The sequence below is a fragment of the Triticum dicoccoides genome, chromosome 3B (assembly GCF_002162155.2).
Source record: "Triticum dicoccoides isolate Atlit2015 ecotype Zavitan chromosome 3B, WEW_v2.0, whole genome shotgun sequence".
NCBI lineage: Eukaryota > Viridiplantae > Streptophyta > Magnoliopsida > Poales > Poaceae > Triticum > Triticum dicoccoides.
The window spans coordinates 333,385,269-333,408,956 of record NC_041385.1 but is presented as its reverse complement, the minus strand read 5'-3'; the positions used below and the strand labels follow the sequence as shown (position 1 = coordinate 333,408,956).

The 23,688-nt window shown below is 49.8% G+C and overlaps 1 protein-coding gene across 5 annotated transcripts in view; it reads right to left on the bottom strand.

The window, feature by feature from the left end:
- Window positions 1-3,839: 3,839 nt before the first annotated feature.
- LOC119276007 (tetratricopeptide repeat protein 5-like) overlaps window positions 3,840-23,688 on the bottom strand; it is a 57,281-nt gene continuing 37,432 nt past the window's right edge. For 4 of the 5 annotated variants that reach the window (XM_037556953.1, XM_037556954.1, XM_037556957.1 and 1 more), the window contains 3 exons: window positions 6,975-7,044; window positions 6,420-6,491; window positions 3,840-4,174 (listed from right to left, as the gene is read on the bottom strand). In XM_037556953.1, coding sequence (XP_037412850.1) covers window positions 4,058-4,174; window positions 6,420-6,491; window positions 6,975-7,044 — 259 coding nt within the window. In that variant the 3' untranslated portion in view covers window positions 3,840-4,057. The remainder of the gene's footprint in view (window positions 4,175-6,419; window positions 6,492-6,974; window positions 7,045-23,688) is intronic. The other variant, XM_037556955.1, reaches the window with a different exon arrangement.

The following is a 23,688-nucleotide window of genomic DNA, read 5'->3' as shown; positions in this document are numbered from 1 at the left end:
ACTACCAATTTTTTAGCTTTTCTTAACAAATTAGGTTTAGCAACAAATAGGTTGTATAGATGTGCAACTAGGTGAATAACCTATATGATGCAAACAACAAGAAGAAGTGCAAGCAAAGGATACAATACAATAAAAGCTTGCACAAAGTAAAGGGATGAGATGACCACAAGTGGAGCCGGTGGAGACGAGGATATGTTATCGAAATTCCTTCCCTTTGGGAGAAGTACGTCTCCGTTGGAGCAGTGTGGAGGCACAATGCTCCCCAACAAGCCACTAGGGCCACCGTATTCTCCTCACGCCCTCACACAATGCGAGATGCCATGATTCCACTAGTGGTGCCCTTGAAGGCGGTGACCGAACCTTTACAAACAAGGTTGGGGCTATCTCCACAACTTGATTCGAGGCTCCCAACAAAACCAGCTTCACCACAATGGAATTTGGCTCCGAGGTGACCTCAACCGTCTAGGGTGCTCAAACACCCAAGAGTAACAAGATCCGCAAGGGATTAGTGGGAGGAATCAAATTTCTATTGGTGAAAGTGTAGATCCGAGCCTTCTCAACCAATCCCTAGAAATAAACAAGTTTGATTGGCTAGGGAGAGAGATCGGGCGAAAATAAGCTTTGGAGCAACAATGGAGCTTGGGGGAAGAGAGGTGGTCAACTTGGGGAAGAAGACCCCTTTATATAGTGGGGGGAAGAATCCACCCGTTACCCCCCCCCCCCTTCAGCCCGTGCACTGCGGTACTACCGCACTACGTTGCGGTACCACCGCAAGAGGTTGCGGTACTACCGCATGCACGGTAATGACCGGAGGATGGACTACTGCACGAGGCAACATGCGGTAGAACCGCCGGAGCAGTACTACCGCAGGCCCTTATGGTACTACCATAGGGTAGTTTCCAATGGCAACAGGAGGTACACGGAAGTAAAAAATTACTTCCATGTCAACCTCCACTGAAGCACAGACTGTGCAGAAATCTGGCACGAGCGGTAGTAAAAAACTACATCTGCATCTACAACCGTAGGTGCTCGCAGCAGGTGCTGGCGACAGTGGTACTACCGCTCTTTGGAGCGGTACTACCGCTCCCTTGAGCGGTACTACAGCTAGCCACTGAAAACATGCACCTTGTTGCCTTCAATATGACCAGACATGGAAAACGGACTGGAGCTCCAATGAAGCAAAGGAAAGGTGGTGCAAAAGAACATATGTGTATGTGTGGTTCCACCCTAAACTTTCCGAAGCGGACCCCCTCTTAATAGTACGGCTTTCCTACGACTGAAATCCACCAAACAGAAACATAGAAAGCAACCGTCTTCGATAGACTCCGAGGGGCACCAAATCGTCCTATACCTAGACATAAGATATCTGAAATGCTCAGTGCACACGATTAGTCCGCAAAAGCATTGTCATCAATTACCAAAACTACTTAGGGAGAAGTATGCCCTAACAACATGGCCTAGGTGGTTGGTTAAGTCAGCAAAATGGGCGATGCTGCCGAAGACAAAGATCTGGCCCGACATGAAGGTCATGTTGGTGTCGATCTGCTCGCCGATCTTGATTCCCGTCGAATCGCTACGACTACGTAGCGGGACCTGCATGGGCCACCAATGTCGGGATCGTATCCGACAGATGTCGGGTAGAGGGTCCCGAGCTAGTAGTCTTACATGATGGTAGCAAAGAACGAGTTTTTACCCAGGTTCGAGCTCTCCTTAAAGATAAAATCCTACGTCTTGCTTATGTTGTATTGATTTGGGAGGGAGTACAAAGTACATGTGGTCTACCACGAGATTGTTGTTTGTCGTCTACAAGCCCTACCCCTCAGTTTATATAGGTACCGAGGGGGTCTAGGGTTACAACCTAGTCAGCTACGTACATAAAGAACGTGTTGTAGACGACTATACATCAAGTTTTCAGGAGCCTTCCTTTTATACAGCATGGGACACCTCAATGTGGCCCACCGGTGAACCGATATGGGGTCCACGGTTTCACCGAGAGATGACGTGATGAGTAACCCCCAATTTAGAACACCATTAGAGGGGTAAGAAGGTTTTGTGGCCTCGTCGACCGGCTTTAAATAACAGGCGCTTTAAATAGCAGGCGTCCCGGCAGACGGAGCGGCGGCTTGAATGCGGCGCACTGAGTTGGCTTCCGTTCGCCTCGTGAGGTTGAATGTCGAGCAGGTGGACTACAGATTAACCAACTTGAATGCGGTACGGAGAACAAGCGGACAAGACACAAGAGGCGGCTTGAATGTGGGCACTCAGAGCAACTCCAATGGGGAGACCCATTTTGTCCGTTTAGGTCATCCGGACAAAAAAGACGTCCCAACGGGGCGACCCAAACGGACAAGGAGTCCGCCCGCTGTCCGCTTACTGTCCGTCCCGGACCCAAACTGAATGCAAATATGGGAAGAAATGGGTCGGCGACGGACAAAAGCGGACGCTCTCGTCGCTCGCTCGTGTCCTCGCGTGTCCGACCCGGTCCCACGCATCAGCGACCTGCCTCCGACCGGAGCACAGCGCGGCCGTCCGCTCGTCCCCAGCTCCCGCGTCGCCACACCAATCCCGCCCGCTGTTGGCCGGATCCGGCGCCGACCGGCCAAATCCATCCCGTCCCACGCGGATCCGCCGCCCCTCACCGGTCTTCGTGCCTCGCCGGCCGCGCGCACTGGCGAGGCCACCGGCGCTAGCCGCCGCCTCCCGCCTCGTCGAAGGCGACCTCCCGCATCGCCTGCGGCCACAACAACAGCAGTTCGTTGGCCGGGCGCGGCGAGCTCGGGGAGGAAGGACCGGGCCGCGGCCAGCTCTTGGCCGAGCGTGGCGAGGGAGGGTCGGGCGCCGCGAGTTCTTGGTCGGGCGCGGCAAGGGAGGGCCGGCCGCTGCGAGTTCTTGGCCGGGCGCGGCAAGGGAGGGCCGGCCGCTGCGAGTTCTTGGCCGGGCGCGACAAGGGAGGGTCGGGCACGGCGAGCCCTTGGCCAGGCGCGGCGAGCTCTTGGCCAGGCACGGCAAGGGAGGGTCGGGCGCAGCGAGCTCTTGGCCAGGCGCGGTGAGGAACGGCCGGCCACGGCAAGCTCGAGGCGACCGCGGCGAGCTCAGGGAGGGAGCGGCGCGGCGAGCTCGGGGCCAGGCGCGGCGGCGAGCTTGAGGCGGGCGCGGGAGGAAAGCTGCGTCTCCACATTGCGTGTCCACTTTTTGGTCTTTGCGTTGGGTGTCCACTTTTTGGTCTTTGCGTTGGGTTCATCCACGGGCAGCCCATGTCCGGCTCATGTCCGTTAGGCGAACGGGTGATCCAAGCGGACAAAATGCGGACAAAATCTGTGTCCGTTTGGGTCTCCCCATTGGAGTTGCTCTCAGAATTGGCTTCTCATTGGCACGAGAGGTTTTTTTGGGTGCATCTGTGTTGTCGAAAGCATTCGTGACGGACGTCTGCACTTCCCCAAACCGTCCTTTAGTTTTGTTCCGATTTATGTGATTTCAAAGGTCCGAATAATCTTGACCTCCGTTGGATGACAAAATTGTTCGGACTATCTGGTCCGGACATTTAGGGACAATTTGGTGATCCGTGTATGAATTGCCCTTGCTGCAAGACTTTTATTTTGCTAGCTTTCTAGTGCAAGCCATGTGTCTCCTATCACAAGGCCATGCACTTTTATTTTGCTAATTATGTGACTTATTAAAACTATATTAGCAAAAACATTTTTTCAATATGAACTTAACGGTATAACTTTTGTTACACATAACTCACATTTGGTTGGTTAAACATTGACCAAAGCAAAATTTTGACACGCCATAATCATTCATAGGGAGTATGATAGGTGGAGGTGATCCCGCTAGTTGCGTTGTTCCTTTGAGCCTTTGAGCGCCCTGTAAATTTGTTTGCTGACTTCTATAAAAATTATTATGCCAACGGTGTACTCTACAAAAAATATTTACATGGAATTATATGCATAATGAGTGGATGGACATCAATTAATAACCTTTTTGTGTACACTTTCTCTTGTACGCCTAAAAGTCCAGTACAGCAAATAAGGTAATAATTGGAGTGTTTTGCCAACAACTATGGTTTATGCTGAGCACGGATTGAAGCCCGGGCAACCTGATGAGCAGCTGGAGCTTTCTCGTTGATAATAATTTGTTCTGGGAAGTCCACACGAATTGACTTGAACTTATAGCGCTGTTTGACATGGAAGAAAAGACCATGTAAATACTGAGCGTAACAGGTTATGAAGCTGGTAACATCACCACAAAGAACATTACTAAGCCATATTTTCCTCGACTACCTTTATTCGAAAACAGTCAAATTGCTACCCATTCAGAAATATGATGTTGATTTAGATTAGTCAAGTGAAAATAGCGTCTTTATATTCATTCAGAAATAGAATTTGTAATGTTTAATAAGGTGTCCATATGAAAAGAATCGTCAATGTTGCATGCTAGAGCCCCGCAAAAAAAAATGTTGCATGCTAGAGACCATGTCTGTAAGGCCCAGAACAGCATGTATTGGTGGAGGGAGTAAAATGGACAGTAGATTTGTCTCCTCCCCCACGTGAGATTCTGAAATAAACTCAGGTGGTTGGGATTTCACAATTAGGAATGATCTTTGTAATCTAGTTGCTGCAGGAACAGGTTATCCGGAGCACGTCTCCTGTGCACTACACGCTGAAGCCCTGGCCATGTTGCGCTCGCCCCCGCGTCGTCTCGGCTGAGGCGACACGGGCGGATCCCAGCCCGCGCCGCCGGGCCGCCCTCCCGCCCCCCCTTCCTCCCCTCGCCGTCGCCGGAGGAGGCCGCCGGGCTAAGCCCGGGCGGCGGACGGCGGCGGCGGGGTCGACTTCCTCTCGCCAGGCCGCGGGATCTCGGGGTGGGGAGGCTCGATCCCCTTTCTGCGTCGAGTGTTGGATCCGTTCGAGGGATTCCGCTGCGTCGCCGGTGGACCTCCGGGCTTCTTCTCCGACGGGGCGGCTCCCTGGCAGCGGCTCTCGCGGGTGGCGGTCGCGGGCTGCGTCGTGGACGGGCGACTGGTCTTCGGCCAGCTGCTCCTCTCCGGCGGTCGGGGCGGGCTCGGCCCCCTCACCTGCCTTTTGGGGCGCGTCCCTGGCCGGGCCGGTGGCCTGCTGGCCTCGGGTGGCTCCTGTTCGGCGTTGCGTTGGTGGGATGCCAGATCGGCCGGATCTGGCCCGTCTGCGTCTTCTTGACCGGCGGGGAGGTGAAGTGCTTGGTGGCTCTCTGGTGCTACTGGCGCGGTGGCACTGCGAGAGGTGGGCGGGTCAGCGAAGGTGCAGTGCGTGAGGGTGTTGGTGGTGTTGGGGATACTCCGGGCGAAAGCTTGGCTGGTCTTGCCGGCCGGCGGCGTCGGCGTCTGTGGACGTCGTTTAACCTCCTTGGAGGCGTCGTTGTGGAGTCCGGCATCCTCTTACACCCTCGGATCTTGCTCTTCGGGTGAAAGCCTAAGGCCCGGTTGGGTCGGGCGACGGCGTCGACATCATCGCTTCCCTCTTTGGGGCGTCGCCTTGAAGAGCTTCGGATCCCGGTTGCGTGCTTCATGGGCTGGACGCTCGCGGCATTGTGGTCGGCAGGTGCCCGTCTGGCAATGCGGATGTTGCGCGGCTTCCTGTTTGTGGCAACGATGGCGGCTTCGGGCGGAGTCAGGTTTGCTGATGATTCTTGGTAGTCGGTCTCTTCCGGCGTGTTCGAGGAGTCGCCGCTCTGGTGCTGGCTCGGCGCAAGCCCAACGCTTTCTCCTGCAATGCTCGTCGACGGAGTCAAAGCTGCCTGGTCGCCGGCGCGTGTGGTTGACTGTTTGGCATCGGCCGACGCAAGCCTCGACGCTTCCCCTCGGCGGCGTGTGTGCGTTCTTGTGTGGGTTGCCAGGTCGCCCTGTGTGCCTTGTTTCTACGGGCCAGTTGTGACGGTTTTCGCCCGGTTTTCCGTTTATTAACCGGGCAATTCTCTTCGAGCTTATTTAATGAATCGGGCCCTAAGGGACCGCGTTTCAAAAAAATATAAGTGCTACTGCAAGAATGGGATGCAGTCAAATCATATTGGAGACCGACTCTATGGTGCTAAAGCAGGTGGTTTCAACTCAAGATTGCAATTCAGCTGCACTAGGTTCTCTGTTTCAAGAAATAAAGCTCTTGGTATTGTTAAATTAGGTACTTGCCCAAGATCATGTAATGTTGCTGCGCACAATTTAGCTGCGTATGGAGTTGGGTTAGGGAAGCAACTTTGAAATCTCGGTTGGCCATTTTCAGACTTTGTAACGAACTCTGTAGCCAGCGACTCTGCCGGCATGTATTAGTTTAATCGAATACTAGTTGTTCCTTTCAAAAAACGCGAGTAATGAGAAGAAAAAAACTGGCAGAAGTTTAATAATAGGTTTATGAAGAGTTAACAGGAGGAGGATGGTATCAAAGGTATACCTGTTCTTTCCAAGATATATCTAGGATTTTGTAGTATGGTTCCAGCAGTACCACTCGATCGCCTTCTTTAATCTATGGCATACAAGGATTACACTAAAATTGTTACATAAAATACAGTACCAGCAAGAGCAACTTGGGAAACTTCAATATCGACGGGCTTGGTAGCTATTTAAATAGTAATGAATTCTGGGACAACAAAAACTATTGGCACATGAAGGACATTGGATCATACTCCCTCGTCCGGAATTACTTGTCGCAGAAATGGATGTATCTAGACGTATTTTAGTTCTACATACATCCATTTTTATCCATTTCCGTGACAAGTAATTCGGGACGTAGGGAGTATGTTTTAAGATTGCTCTTAGTAATCCCAATGGCGTGGCACTATAACAGCATAAACACCAGTTTATGTTCCATACATTTGAATCCTGATGTTATTCAGTATACTGACGCTTTAAGCATGCAAGCACAGCTACACCCACTAGGATAAAATCATGACGCAGTATCTCAATTTCTCATATAAAAATTATTCAGCAGTGATATGAGAGATCTTACTGCTTCATTCTGTAGCCCGTAAACTGATACTATGAAATAAGACTGATCCAAGTCACATGTTAAATAATACCTGAAAGACCATAAAATTGTTGTCTCATTGGAGTGTAGCATATAACTTTACATATGAGATAAAAATCCATAACAATAAGGCACGCGTAAAGAGCGGCCGATGGGCTATGCCACCTGGATTTTTACTGTGTCGTATAGGAATAGACAAAAGAGGTGAAAATGCATCGAACCATAGATCCTATTCCTGTCCTCGTCTCCTCATTCGCCTCTCTCGTTTTCTCCTCCCTCTAGGAGTGGCGGCTAGCGTTACCGCGACCGCCGTCGCCGCCCGCTGCTGCCCCATTCCCCATCCCGTGATTCCTCTCCTTCTCCCTCGTCTGCCGCTGCCACCCACCACTCACCAGCGCCATTCCCCACAGCCGCCGCCACCACCGGCGCCCCCCACCCCTTCTCCCCTCCCCTCAAGCTCTCCCCATCCCCGGTGGTCTCCACCTCGCCCTAGATCGAGCAGCTGGTCCAGATCCGATGCAGGCTCAGATTTGGTACGCCCACAACGCTGCTTCAGCTTCGCCCCATGTTGCATCTCCGCCTCCCAGCTGCACCACGATCTGGTCCTCCCCGTTCACGGCTATCGGCAAGAGGCGGAGCATGGCGCTGCCAGCGGGAGAGGCGCCCTTCTGCGCGAGCGTGGCGACTTCTCCCCGAACGTCTACTTCGTCGAGGAGGTCATCACTGGATACGACGAGACCGACCTCTACATGACATGGCTCTAGGTACGTGGTCTACACAGACGCACAAATCCCATACTTTTAGTTTCTCTGGTTTACTTCAGATTTATTGATCGATATGTTGGGTGTGTCGCAGGCAAATGCAATGTGGAGTCCGCAGGAGAGGAACACGCGGCTGGAGAACAGTACATGGGCGATCTGGAACCTCGCGTCACCCACGTCGACCAAGGCGGCCATCATGGTGAGTTCGACAGGAGCCGCGACATCGACGACATCCAGATCAAGCCGGCTCCGCCTATATCTGGATCGACCGTTGCTCCCTCGATGACTACGACGACGGGCTATTGACATCATCAGCCAGAGGCGACGTCGTTGTTTTCCTTCCGGGACTCCAGAGTTCAGACGCCCATGGGCGTTGTGTGTGAGTGATCATGAGCTCTACTCTTCTTGAATTTTTATTTGGTGCATAGGAGAGAGTTTTAGACATGTCGGGCGTCATGCCTATCAAACTGGGTGAAGCATTATGCACAAATTAAGATGCTCACGTTCCAGTGATTTGCTAGAAGCAGCACTAGCCAATTTTACATAGATTTTCACTGCATCAAGATGTGATGACTTGAACCAAAATGTGATGATACATGTTTTGCTTCGAGACCAGTCTTGCTGCTTAACTTGAAAAATACCTATATTTTGTCACGAACTAGATGGATTGAGTGATTCTTTGTTGGTGAAATGAGCTGCCCAGATAATTAGATAGTGATAGTTAAAATTGTGTTGTGTTATTATTTTTGTTTTATCATGGGAAGAAGCCAAGCTTAGCAGGCGGGCAGAGGCATATGGTGCAGTCAGTTAAACCCAAATCTAATTTTGCTACATCAGTCTCCTAATCCACGTTTTCTAGAGTCATCTGGTCCGCATTAACGCAACCCACGCAAAAACTCGGCTGCTAATACAACGATGTTCATGTACACAGGTCAAAGTAAGCCACAAACAAACCAGCCCAAAAAAAGCCAAGGCAAAAGACCGCCACATGACAAGGTGTGTACAGCGTCTGGATTCTTGGGTGGTTTTTGACTGAATGTTGGATGGTGCTACGTGCAAGACGTTGACTTCTGAACTGACACTGGGTTTGATTTTTCTCCGTCACACTTTCTGCAGGATCTAGCACTGGTAATATCATGCAGGTGTTGGAAGTGTACTTGCCAGTTTTGCTCGGATTGGTTGAAGAGGGTGAGTAATTGCTGCAATTTTTTGTTTTTTTGCTGTTTTGGTTTTGATGCTCGGAATTCTGTATATTTTCTCCTTTCATTTATCGTGTAAATGTGCAGGTAGTGAGTTCAGGCACAATGTGCAGTTTGTATGGAGTAATCAAGAGGACAAGGTCGAGGTACTTGCTTGCCCATGTCAAGCTTTGACCAATATTTACTTCTGTCTTCAGCTCTAACATGGATCAAATTTTTGATTGCAGGAGGCGCTGTCTGAGCTGCATTTAATGGCCATGGTCTGCTTGCTGCAGGCCAACTCCCTGCTTCTTCCAAGGGCTTACGGCGAGGGTATAGCCCACGGGTCTCTGAAGGCAGCCTTACTAACTTGCTATAAACTGAACTGCATGTAAACTCCTGGTCTGGCAAGTTTATGCATTTATGAATTGGAGAATGTTCATCACCTGATGCTTCATGCCGATAACTAATGCATCATTTCTTGATAATGTACATAGAGAGCAAACGTGCCACAGTAGACGTTTTCTTGAAACCATCTGGCTACTTGGATTGCACGATCAAGTGCTCCGACATACACCATCAGAATTAAGGTAATCTACTCTTAAGCAGCTCGCCAGGTAAGTTGAAGATTTTTCTTTCCACAATTTAAAATATAATTATCTCGTAGCTCTGAAGCATTGTTTATTTTATACAACTGAGAAGGATGAACTCTTTGTGAAGTTGGTTTTGGAGTATGTACCTGAGAATGTCCATTGTGCTGTCAAGCATTACAACAAGATGAACCCACTAATCTATGTGAAGCTGTACACACACCAGGTAATATTTTCTATATGTTCTTGGATGATTTTCTTTTTTGCATGGAGCACATTTTATCTCAACGAGTATTCTGCTTTGAGTAATCGGGTTTCAATTCCGTATTCATCGATGAAAAATGGTGTGCTTGATCTGAGGACTATTAGTTGTACACCTTTAAACAGTCAATTCTCTTCATGCTAGATTTACAGTTTACTTGATAAAATTAGGAAAGACCGGTTATTTATGACTTGGCACTAGCTGGTTATCCCATTTTATTTTGGCATTTTAGCAGTACCATTTTCCTGTTAAAATCTAGGCAACCTTTTCTAAATAGCATATTACCATGCCAAGGTTTTAAGAGCATTCCAGAATAGAGGTCCAACCCTTAATCATGGTTATATTTCCTTCTATGATCTTCCAAGTTTCATGGCATTTTTTGTGTTGTGTCTGTTCTGAACATGGTAGTACTATTTTTGACATATGCAAGAACGCCTTCACCAACTGATGTAGCAAAAAAAAGTATGTGGGTGATATGTACTTTCTGAAAATAGTTCCTTCTGTTCTGTTTTTTCATTATACATTGATTGCTATTTATGCTTCTTTAGCAGTGACATTATAGCCAATTTGCATTTTCTGTCTTTTAGCTACACTGCCAAATCCAACGACTTTGATTTGTTCGTACCGTTAGGCTGCAGGGAAATATTACTTTATGTAACATGCATATTTTTTTCTTAATCTGCTGTTGCTTCTCATTTCTGAAATTTTCTTGATGCAACTTCATTCGGATTTATGTGAATAAAAGCATAAGGGGTCCAGTGGCAATGCTACAAAATAATTCCAGACGTGAGTATCTGATTCGTACATCGGGCTTCTGACAGATCCAAGTCATGGCCTCATGGGGTCCCTTTCTTCAGCCTGTTAGATAATGTCTATACATAGCTTCTGTGTATACCCTGTATATTGTATTTGTACACTTCGTGTACCCTTATATATATGAGATGGCCACACCCGTATTGGGTGTCGTGCAGTTTCCCACAAACATAATGTTTTACATGGTATCAGCTTAGGGTTACGATCGTTTGCTTCCGCACCTCTGTTCCGATCTCATCGATGGCTTCTGTAACGACCGCCGCCGCCCTGATCTCCATTGCTCCGGCTGCCGTTCCGGCCGCCGCCGCTCAGGCTGCCCCAGCCAGTCCGTTTTTGGCCTCGCCACCGCTCGTCTCCCTGGCCGGAGCCTCCATACCTATGGCCACCCCGCCGCCCTTCAATGATCCCGCCTGCTACGGCGCCGTCCCACCCGCGATGCTTGGGATCTTTCCCGCGAGCGCTCCCTGGTGGGGGCCCCAGCCGTCCTATGGCGCGCCCCATCTCCAATCGGGTGGCGTCCCGCGTCTTCCATCGGGCAGCGACCTGCATGTGCAGCAGGGCCACGACGGCATCCCGCAGCAGGGCGGAGTCTCGCGTCTTCCATCGAACCCGTCTTCGCATGTGCAGCAGGGCCACGACGGCATCCCACCACAAGGCGGAGCCCCACGTCTTCCATCGACCCTGCATCCGCATGTGCAGCAGGGCCACAGCGGAGTCCCGCAGCATGTGCACCTACACCCGGGCGGAGTCCCGCAGCAGGGCCACGGCAATGTCCCGAACCCGCCACAGCCGCCGGTGGCTGGCTCCTACGGCGCTGCCTCGGCAAGTCCGTGGCCGGCTTCATCTGCGCTACAGCCGCCCTACGTCCCCGCTGCTCCGTTGGCCTACGCCTACCCGTCAGCCTCGGTGCCCGCTTCTCCTTATAGCGCGCCCGCTTCGTACGGAGCGTCCTACGGCGGACCATCGACGGAGCTGGTGGCTTCGTCCGTGGTATCGAGTGGTCCTTCACTCCCGGGCTTTATGCGCCGCCGTCGCCTTCGGAATATAGTGTATCTCATGCATCGTTCTACTTTGCGCATCTCATCCCGGTGAAGCTGACAACGGATAACTATCTGTCATGGCGTGCTCAAGTCTTGCTACTTCTCCGCAGTCACTACTTGGAGGGGTTTGTTGATGGCACTCTCCCATACCCACCGTACCATCCGAGGCATCATGCGTGGGTGGCTCAGGATCCGGCCATTCTCTCTGCCATCCAGTCCTCTCTTACGGAGGGGGTCTCATCACTGGTCATCTTCGCCGCTACGCCTCTGGGCGCGTGGACGGCTCTACATACCAGTTTTGCTTCGCAGTCTCAGGCGCGGGCTCACGCCATCCGCACTGCGCTTGGGGAGGTGAAGCTTCATGATCTCACCGTCACCGACTACTTCAACAAAGTGACGGGTATGGCTGACACACTGCCTCCATTGGCAAGGCGCTTGGTCCGGAGGAGTTCACCTCTTATGTGCTCAACGGACTGAGTGATGACTATGATAATTTGGTGGAGAATATCAATGGTCATGACACTCCCATCCATCCGCGTGAGTTGTACGCACGTCTCCTCTTTACGGAACAGCGCATCCAGGCTCGCCGCTCTACGCCGAGCTTCCCTTCCGCCAACGCTGCAACGCGTGGGAAGGGCAAGCCTTACAAGCCACCAACTGGTGGCAAACCTCCGCCGACCGCGCCTAGTTCGCGGAACACCACTACCTCCACGGGAGGTAGAGTCTGTGCCTGTTGTCCTTCATGTGGTGCTCAGGTCCCCCGCCAACTGTCTGGACTTGATGGTCACCTTGCCTCTCGTTGTCACCGTCGCTTCAAGCAAGATTTCTTGGGGATCGGGAACAATGGCAAGGGTAATGAGAAGCAGGCTGCCCTGGCGAGTCATGAGCAGGGGCATACTCCTTCCTATCCAGTTGATGCATCTTGGTACATGGATACGGGAGCTACCAATCACCTGACGAGTGAGATGGGCAAGCTCTCTACACAGGAGCCGTACCGTGGACACGATCAGGTTCGCACCACTAATGGGGAAGGTATGCACATCTCACATATTGGTCAGGCATCACTTCTTACACGTCGATCCACACAATTACGTCTTCTTAATTTCCTTTGTGTTCCCTCTGCTTCACGTAGTTTGCTTCAGTTCCTAAACTTACTCATGATAATAATGTTCTTGCTGAATTTCATCCCTTCAATATTTTTGTTAAGGACCGGGACACGAGGGACGTACTTCTTAGAGGTCGACTGCGCCATAATGATCTCTACGCACTTGATGTGCCACCAGCTCCTAGTGCTTTCAGCGGTGTTCGTGTGTCTCCGTCACATTGGCATGTGCATCTTGGTCATCCTACCACTCCCATTGTTCGCCATGTACTTCATCGTCATGAGCTTCCAGTCGTGTCCAATAAACATGTTGATGCAGTTTGTGATGCCTGCCAGCAAGGCAACAGTCATCAACTTCCTTTTTCTGAGTCGAGTCGTGTAGTCACTAAACCGCTTGAACTTGTGTTTTCAGATGTATGGAGCCATGCCCAAACTTTTGTTAGTAGTCATAATTACTATCTCAGTTTCATTGATGCTTACAATCGGTTCACTTGGCTTTATCTTCTTAAACACAAGTCTGATGTGTTTAATGTTTTTTTGCAATTCCAAGCGCATGTTGAGCGTCTGCTTAGTCATAAAATCATCCATGTGCAATCCGATTGGGGTGGTGAGTATCACAACCTCAATGCATTCTTTAATAAGCTTGGAATTACACATCGTGTGTCTTGTCCTCATACACATCAGCAAAATGGTGTAGCTGAGCGTAAGCATCGTCATATAGTTGAGACTGGTCTTGCTTTGCTTGCCCATGCCTCCGTCCCTTTCCTGTTTTGGAGTGATGCGTTTTCCACCGCATGCTTTCTCATTAACAGACTCCCTACACGACTCCGTCAGATGAAAACACCACTTGAGCTCCTGCTGAATGAAGTTCCTGATTATACGTTTCTCAAGGTCTTTGGGTGTGCGTGTTGGCCACATCTTTGTCCATATAACCAACGCAAGTTGGAGTTTCGGTCTAAACAGTGTGTGTTTCTTGGTTATAGCTCTCTTCATAAAGGGTAGAAGTGTCTTTATGTTCCCTCTAACCGCGTCTACATCTCACGTGATGTGGTGTTTGATGAGAATGTTTTCCTTTTTCCGCACTTCCGGTCACCTCCACCAGTCCCACTGCACCTGAGAAACTTGTTTTACCTTTGCCTGGTCTATTTGTTGATGCTGCATATACCCCCTTGTTGCTACCTAACCATGGTGCAGGTACTGGGCGCGAAGCACGCCTCGAGCTTCTGGATGAGCAGCCGCCCGCGTCCCCTCGGACGTCCGCCGAGCCCGCTCGTGACGCCCCTCCGTCACCTAGCTTGCCGCTGGGACTGGCCGAGCCGGGCCCTGCCACCTCGGTCCAGCATGGGGCTGGCCACGCGTTGGCCAAGCCGGCCGAGCCGGTTGAGTTGGCCGAGCCAGCCTCAGCCTCGGGGTCGAGCCGGCGTCCACGCCTTCCTCGCCAGGCCGGTCGCCTGGCGCGACTAGCTCTGTGTCTGGGGAGCGGTCTGCGTCGTCATCGCCATCTTCATCGACTCCGTCTCCGCCGCCACCTCCGCCGCCTACCGCTATTCTGCGTCCTCGAACGCGTAGTCAGAGTGGTATTGTTCGGCCGAAGGAGCGCACTGACAGCACAGTTGCGTGGATTGCGGCGTGTATGGCACAGACAGATGCTAACCCTACTGCTGGGCCTCGGCATTTTCAGGCGGCTCTTCGAATTCCTCATTGGCGCAGTGCCATGGAGCAGGAGTTTCAAGCGCTACAGAGGAACGATAATTGGCGCTTGGTTCCTCCTGTGTCTGGTACCAACATCATTGACTCCAAGTGGGTGTTTAAGGTAAAGAAGCATGCTGATGGTTCTATGGAGCGATACAAGGCACGATTGGTGGCCAAAGGTTTTAAACAACTGTATGGTCTTGATTATGAGGATACCTTCAGACCAGTTGTCAAACCTACCATCATTCGTCTGCTTCTCTCCTTGGTTGTTGCCAAAGGGTGGTCTCTGCATCAGCTTGATGTTCAGAATGCTTTTCTCCATGGGGTCTTGGATGAAGAGGTTTACATGCGGCAACCTCCAGGTTTTGTTGATCCTGCTCGTCCACATCATTTGTGTCGTCTTGTTAAGGCGCTTTATGGACTTAAGCAGGCTCCTCGTACATGGCATGCCCGACTTGGCTCGGTTCTTCGACGTCTTGGATTTGCTCCGTCCACTGTTGACACGTCTCTGTTCCTATTCCACCGTCCTGAGGTTACTACGTATCTGTTGGTTTATGTTGATGACATTATTCTTATCAGCTCCTCGGTGACTGCCGCTGATTGTCTGTTGTCTGCTCGAGTGGTCATTTTACTGTCAAGGATCTGGGTGCTCTCCCTTACTTCCTTGGTCTGGAGGTTTCACGGTCCCTGCTGGTCTGACTCTCACTCAGCATAAGTATTCCTTGGACTTGCTGCGATGTGCTGGTATGTTGCAATGCAAGCATGCTACCACCGCTATGTCTGCGACTGGTCGATTATCAGCCGTGGATGGTGCCTTGCTTCCTTCAGATGATGCTACAGAGTACCGCAGTATTGTTCGTGGCTTGCAGTACTTGACTATCACATAGCTGGACATCTCCTATGCGGTAAATCGTGTGTGCCAGTATCTTCATGCTCCTCGGACTTCACACTGGTCAGCTGTGAAGCGTATACTGCGTTATCTCTCTCATACTGTCTCCTATGGCTTGCATCTTCAGTCCACCTCTTCGAGTGCCCTCTCGGCCCTCTCCCTTGTATATGTGGGTACATGGCCGATTGAAGAATCAATTGATCCTTTTACAACCTTAAGTTAATTTTTCTCCTACATTCTTTTCTTTTCATGAAGCAGCACAAAGGTTGTGGAGGAGCAACTCCACCTTGCTGCTACAATGTGTACAGCATAAGTGTTGAAGGAACAACTTCAACGTGCTGCGCTAGATATCGCTCTAGAGGTGAATGTAGGCTGATAGGACAGCAAGAGTTCAATCCAGAACTCCTAGGGCACAAGATCTACTCCAAGATCTTAGGTAAGAACAACAAGTTCTATTATAGGTAGGGGTACATAGTCTGGGTACAAAGTAGAGGTGAGGACCTCTATTTATAGGGCTTTGGGGAAGCCTTCACATACTTCTACTTATAGCTGGAATACTCTAGAAACATTATTTAAGGTTCATCATTCTACTCATAGCTACTCACAACTAGAAGACTCTAGAAAACAGTAGGTAGGATAAAGAAAAGAAAAGAAATACTAGACCACAACAGAAGTATCTAGAAGTAGCCAAACAGATTTGACATATGATTATATTTTCATGTTCCTCATCTATTGTTCCTCATCATTCTCCCATGGTTGTTTGGAACCGCCCTCGAGTTATCTTCATAGAGCGCTTCTTCTGGATGGTAGAGAGTTAAGTCCGCAACATTGAAAGTGTTGGAGATACCCATATCGCTTGGAAGATCTATCACATAAGCATTATCATTTATCTTCCTCACGATAGAGAAGGGCCCATACCTTCGCTGCCTAAGTTTCCCTTTAACACCTAAAGGCAGCCTCTCTTTTCGGAGGTAGACCATCACCTTATCACCGGCTTGGAATGATTTTGGCCTCCTTTTGCAATCAGCAAGTTGTTTATATTTCTGATTTTGTGCTTCCAAAGCACCGCGAATCTCTTCAAATAACTCGGTGTAATTATCAGCAAAGGTCAATGCTGACTTTGAGTTTCCCCTTGATGGTAGCTTCACCAGGTCCACCACATGTGATGGAACTTTAGTGTAGACAATGGAAAAAGGGCTCCTTCCTGTGGATCTATGCTTGGAGTTATTGTAGGAGAATTCTGCAAGAGATAAAGCCAAATCCTATTGTCCCTTTCTTTCTCTACAAATGCAACGGATCAGATTACCCAAAAACGTATTCACCACTTTCGTTTGTCCATATGTTTGTGGATGAGCAGTGCTAGAAATTTTCAATTCAGTGTTGAATTGCTTCCACAAAGTGAGCCAAAATGCAGCAAGAAACTTGCTATCACGGTCTGAGACGATGGACCTTGGTACTCCATGAAGTCTGACCACTTCTCGAAAGAATAGGTTTGCCACATGAGGAGCATCCATTGTTTTGCGGCATGGGATGAAATGAGCCATCTTAGAGAATCTATCCACGACCACAAATACAGCATCACTTCCTCGTCTTGTTCTTGGCAAGCCCAAGACAAAATCCATAGAGATGTCCTCCCATGGAGCGACAGGAACAGGAAAAGGCATGTATAACCCCGTGTTCTGGACTTGGCCTTTGCAGGTTTGACATATTGAGCATCGCTGAACAAACTTTCCAGCATCTCTTTTTAGTTGTGGCCAAAAGTAGCGAGCTTCCAGGCTAGCGATAGTCTTGTCCCGTCCAACATGGCCACTAAGATCACTTGAATGGAGCTCTCTAACCAACTTGTCACGTAGAGAACTTCTTGGAATGCACAAACGATCATTTTTGAAGAGATATCCATCTTGCATCAAATAGTCATCACCTAATGGTTGGCCCCTTGCATGCTTTACCCAAACATGGCCAAAGTCTCCGTCACCCTCATACAACTCCTTTATTTGATCCATGCCCGGAAGTTCAGCTTCAAAAGAAGTCAAGAGGCATGCACGACGACTCAAAGCATCGGCCACTCTGTTAGTTATTCCAGATTTATGCACGATGAGATAGTTAAACCTCTCCAGATATGTTGCCCATCTTGCTAGCATGCGGTCAACATGCTTTTGATTTCTAAAATGCTTCAAGGATTGATGGTCGCTATAACCAATGAACTCTTTAGGCAGCAAATAGACTTCCCAAGTTTTCAAGGCTTTGAAAACGGCATATAATTCTTGCTGATAGGTACTCCACTTCTGTCTAGCTTCACTTAACTTCTCACTAAAGAAATCAATAGGCTTCCTTTCTTGAGATAGGACAGCTCCAATGCCTACTCCACTTGCATCACACTCCAACTCAAAAGTCTTGTTGAAATCAGGTAGCACCAAGACAGGAGCTTGTGATAGTTTTTGTTTAATCTCATTGAAACTAGCTTCAGCTGCTTCTGTCCATTGGAACTTTCCTTTTTTCAAACACTCGGTAATAGGTGCCATGATAGTGCTGAAATTCTTCACAAATCGCCTATAGAAAGTTGCAAGGCCATGAAAACTTCTTACCTCAGAAATGGTCTTCAGAGTTGGCCATTCTCGGATTGCTTCAACCTTGGAATCATCAACACGAATACCATCACATGTTATGACGAATCCTAGGAAAAGAAGCTGTGTTTGCAGGAAAACACATTTCTTCAAGTTGACGTAGAGCTCATTTTCCCTTAGTACTTCTAGCACCTTCCGAATGTGATCAAAGTGTTCGTCCTCATCCTTGCTATAGATCAAGATGTCATCGAAATAGACCACAACAAAGTGGGACAAGAAGGGTCGAAGGACTTGATTCATTAAGCACATAAAGGTACTTGGTGCATTTGAGAGTCCAAATAGCATGACTAGCCATTCAAACAACCCTTCTTTTGTCTTGAAGGTTGTTTTCCATTCATCCCCGGGTCTAATACGGATTTGATGATATCCACTTCTTAAATCCAGCTTTGTGAACACTCTTGCTCCACTAAGCTGATCCAACATATCATCCATACGGGGAATAGGGAATCTATACCTTACAGTGATCATGTTAATGGCTCTACTGTCCGTACACATGCGCCAAGATCCATCTTTCTTAGGCGCGAGCAGGGCTGGTACAACACATGGGCTAATACTTTCTCGAATGTGCCCCTTTTGCAGCAATTCCTCCACTTTCTCCTTCAATATATCATGCTCCTTTGGGCTCATTCGATAGTGTGGAAGATTAGGAAGACTTGCTCCTGGAATTAAGTCAATTCTGTTTTGAATTCCTCTCATCGGTGGCAAGCCTTGTGGCTCTCCAAGTATGTTCTGAAATTCTGCCAATAAACCACATACCTTTGCTGGAATTTCAACAGCCAGGCGCTCTTCTCCTTTTACAACAAGTGCAGCACACAAATCTGCCTCCTTCAAGTCTTCCATAAACTCATGAGAGGTATGGGAGATAGTTAACATAGTTTTCCCCTCCTCCTTAGAGGTATTACCTTCGGTTTTGTTTGGTAAGATAATGATCTTTCTCTTGTTCCAAATGAAAGAGTAAGAATTTTCCTTGCCCTTGTGTGTAGTATCCACATCAAATTGCCAAGGTCTCCCAAGAAGAACATGGCTGGCATCCATGTCAACCACATCACGCAACACATTTGAGCGATAATGCTTGCCCAAAGAAAGTGGCAGGTTGCATTGTTTGGTGATCCTCATATTCACTCCTTTCTTGATCCACCCAATAGTGTAGGGGTTTGGATGATCATGAATATCAAGCTTTAAATGGTTCACCAACTTCTGGGAGATAAGATTCTCGCAACTGCAACTATCAATCACTAATTTGCATACCTTGCCATTCACCGTGCATTTGCTCTCAAATATTTTCCTCCGTTGTGTGTTGTCAGGTTGTGGCGTGGAACATTAGGAGACGCTGGATCACACATACCACCTCTTCACCTTCTTCTTGACAAACCTCTTGCCCCTCTACATCTTCAGATTCGTATTCTTCATCATCGTCTTCACCATCAAGGATAGTTGTGTTAACAAATTTCCTTAGTGGGCAGCCGCTGGATATGTGTCCCTCTTCACCACATTTATAGCATTTTGGGCCTTCATTGGACTTACCCTTGCCTCTAGTTTGCTTCTGGATGGGTCGTTTTGCCTTAGGTGGAGCGGTCTTTTCTTCCACTCTATTAGGCTGACTCCTAGACGAGCCTTCGGTATGAGGATATGGAGCCTTAGTTGCCTTTCTTGTCCTCACAAACCTCTCGGCCTTTAAGGCTAGAGCTTGTGCTTGATCAACGGACCAGATTTGTTGCATCATCAATCGATCTTGAATAGCATCATTGAGACCATTGATGTACCTTGCAACTTGTTGATCTTCAGTTTCAGCAAGGTTGCACCTCACTTGTAGCCTTAGAAACTCCTCCATGTAATCTGAAACAGTCCTATTTCCTTGAGCACAGTTTTGAAATTGGATAAATAGGATCTGGTCATAATCAGGGGGCAAAAATCTCCCTTTCAAGAGACTTTTCATTTGCCGCCAAGTTCTCACATGAGGTTCTCTCAGCCTGCGCTCTTCTTGAACGCGATGCCACCATGCACCAGCTCCTCCTTTCAGCTTGTATGCGACCAAAGGAACTCTACGATCTTCCGGAACCTCCATGACCTCAAAGAAAGTCTCCACTTCATATAACCAATCTAGGCACCCTTCAATATCAACATTTCCATTAAAAGTTGGGATCTCAGCTTTCACTTTGTATGTATCCCTTTCATATGTAGGGTTGTGTACTCTCCGATATGCATAGAGATCAGCTTCTTCAAGGGCTTCATCATATTTTCTTCACCTTCAGAAGTTTCAACATAAATTGGCCTTCTTGAAGCACGTTGAACAGCACGTTGTTGTGGCGGTCTTGCTCCAAGATTACCTCTCCTTTGATGAACATCTTCTTCTTCTTTAGATGAATCTCCTTCATTGGTAGCAGGGGGAACACCCTTTCTTATCATCTCAACCAGCTGATCAAATCTCCGATTAAGATCTTCACGCAGCTCTTTGATTTGTTGTTCTGCAGCATCCATCCTCTTCTCCAATTGCTCCATTGCTTGCTGCAGCTTGCTCTCGAAGAGGACAACAAGAACTAGTATGGGTCAACGAGGCTCTGGTACCACCTGAAGCAGCACAAAGGTTGTGGAGGAGCAACTCCATCTTGCTGCTACAATGTGTACAGCACAAGTGTTAAAGGAACAGCTTCAACGTGATGCGCTAGATATCGCTCTAGAGGCGAATGTAGGCTGATAGGGCAGCAAGAGTTCAATCCAGAACTCCTAGGGCACAAGATCTACTCCAAGATCTTAGATAAGAACAACAAGTTCTATTATAGGTAGGGGTACATAGTCTGGGTACAAAGTAGAGGTGAGGACCTCTATTTACAGGGCTTTGGGAAGCCTTCACATACTTCTACTTATAGCTAGAATACTCTAGAAACATTATTTAAGGTTCATCATTCTACTCATAGCTACTCACAACTAGAAGACTCTAGAAAACAGTAGGTAGGATAAAGAAAAGAAAAGAAATACTAGACCACAACAGAAGTATCTAGAAGTAGCCAATCGGATTTGACATATGATTATATTTTCATGTTCCTCATCTATTGTTCCTCATCATTCCAGCACCTAGCTCATAGCTTCTGCCCAGCCCTAGCAACCCTAGGGTTTGGCTAATCTTTGTGTTTTGCATTGAAAAAGGTCGGTTTACCTCCACGAAAGTGAGGATTCTGTGGTGCTGTGTGGATCAATTTCGTGCAGCAACACATTTGTTGATTTCATTTTTGTTTTGGAGTGCATGAAACTTAATTAAATAACCATATGTTGCTGAGTTTTAAGACGTGCACAATTAATAATGATGATGGGAGTGATATGGATAGCTCAAACAAAAGAAGATGAGCTCATGCTTATGGATGCCTATTATGTTATGGATCATAACCCAAATACTTGAAGAAAAAGAGGAGAGACCATTATGTACAGCGCAATAGTGAGTCTTTGAAAACCTTAGCGATGCAAAAGATTGTTACACATTGTTCAAAATGTACCAGCCTTGTTTTCAAGTATTACATACCACAACTGGTTGAACACTACGAACTGAAGTCGACAAGGAATATTTTCATGCATTAGACCAGTGGCCGAGCTACAGCAAGGCTACATGGGCCATGGCCCGCCCAACTTTGTAGCATTTCCTTCTACGAAAGTCAGCTCATGAGCCCAGAAAAATCAGACATTGGTATTCTTTGGCACTGTGGCCCGCCCAATCTTTTGTTGGAAGCTCCGCCAGTGCATTAGACACTACGAACTGGTTGAATATTACATACCACAACTTGTCAACTTCCCGCGTCACACGTGAGGGGGTGTTGAAGCTTAACAGACACAAGAAAAGGGCGAGAGGGAGGCCAGCAGGGATGGGTAGGGCGCGTCACACGTGAGGGGGTGTTGAAGCTTAACAGACACAAGAAAAGGGCGAGAGGGAGGCCAGCAGGGATGGGTAGGGCGCGACGAGGTGGAGCTTCTGGCCCGAGGATAAGGCTCGGGGTGGCCTAGGTCGCCTGGGAGACGATCGGCGACGGAGGGCGGCGATTTCCTGTGAGCTCAATCGCGACAGCTGCGGTGCACGAAAGCAGCGGGCGGTTTTGCTGCATGCAGTAGCTGCAGAGCGACGGCGTCATGGTCGGATCACCTCGAGCTGGCAGCGTCTGGGCTGCCTCGTGTTGGAGTTGGGGAGCAGGTATGAACGAACAGCGGCGGCCGAAAAGAAAGGGGAAATCGTATCAAGCCTTTTGCAATTTAGCCCTTGAACTGTTTATTAATCACGTACTATTTCCTGATGTTGGTATGTGTACGGAATAATTTCGAGGGTGTGCAGTAACCGATTTCGGAGTTCAGGGTTGAGTCTTAAACAAAGCAATAACTTGAGGGCTAAAAGGTGGACTTCTCTCTTCTAAATATACCGAAAAAGGCTTTCGCCCCGCTTTATATATAAAGCACCAATCAACAAGCACCCAGTACAAACACACGCCACGCCAACGCAACACACGCACACACCCAGGGCAGGACACTTAGGCACTGAGCGCAGCAACACCAACCCTAGCACTACCACCATGCAAAGATGAAGCTACATATGACGAACCATGTGCTCCAAGGCGGCGCCTTCAGGAAGGGAACGGCACCGGAGCGCCGCCACCGCCCGATCCAAGGATCAGAGTTTCCCCCGGAGCCGCATGACGGGCAATGAGAGCCGTGACGACGCCTTCAAGAAGGGAACGATCTTTGCCGCCACCGGTCCGTCCGAAGATAGAACAGGTTTTCACCTCAGCCAACACTCACCGCCACCGAACGCCACACCCCGGCAACCACGCCGCCCACACGGCCATGGTGACCGGGCAGCACCAAGGCACGGGCTCTGCCTACGAGCACCGCGCTACCACCACCAGGGCCGCCGCCCCAGCATCCAAGACCTCGACACCACCTCACCCGAGACCCGTCGCACCCCAACGAAAGAGACGAACGGAAAGGTCCCACCTTTCGCACCCCTGGGCAACCCCCAGCGTCAAGACCCAATAGGTCGCCCAAAACTGGCATCCACCGATCCATCCTGCGGCCGCGAGCGCGAGACGAGCTCGGTCCTGCAGCATCGGGAGGGGGACGAGGTCAGTCCTCCTGCACCGTGCGCGAGACGAGCTCGGTCCTGCTGCATCAGGCGCGGGACGAGCTCGGTCCTGCAGCACCGGGGCGCGAGACGAGCGGTGGACCGCAGCTGGAAGAGGACCAGCCCATTGATGGGAGTAGCGCCCGGGCGACGAGGAAATGGGGTGAAGGTCGAGAAGGCCCGACCGCAGACGAGCCAATGTCGGAGAAGCCGGCCGCTGCCATGGACAGATCCGTCGAGCGACCGTGAAGCCGCCACAACACCGGGAGGCCACCACCAAGACCTCCCCACGCCGCCGCCAACGGCCGGAGCAGCGGCCACGCCCGACCGCTGCCCTACCCGCGTCGCCCGTCGAGCTCCAAGCGCCGGAGCCGCTGGGCACGCACCACCGGAGCCACGCGCCGCCGACCGGCCCCAACGCTAGATCCGAGATCGGCCGCGCGCCACCTCCCGAGACGGGAGCATTGCAGCCGCCCCGCCGAGCGTGGAACTAAGGGAGCCGGAGCAGGCCACCCCGCGAGACCGCCACCGCAGACGTCCAGCACCGCCACTCGAAGGGGCCGCCCCGCGCCGGCGCCCACAAGCGGAGGGGGAAGAAGGGCCCCGCCGCCGCCGTGCCCACCGAGCTTTGCCCGACGAAGCTTGCCGGC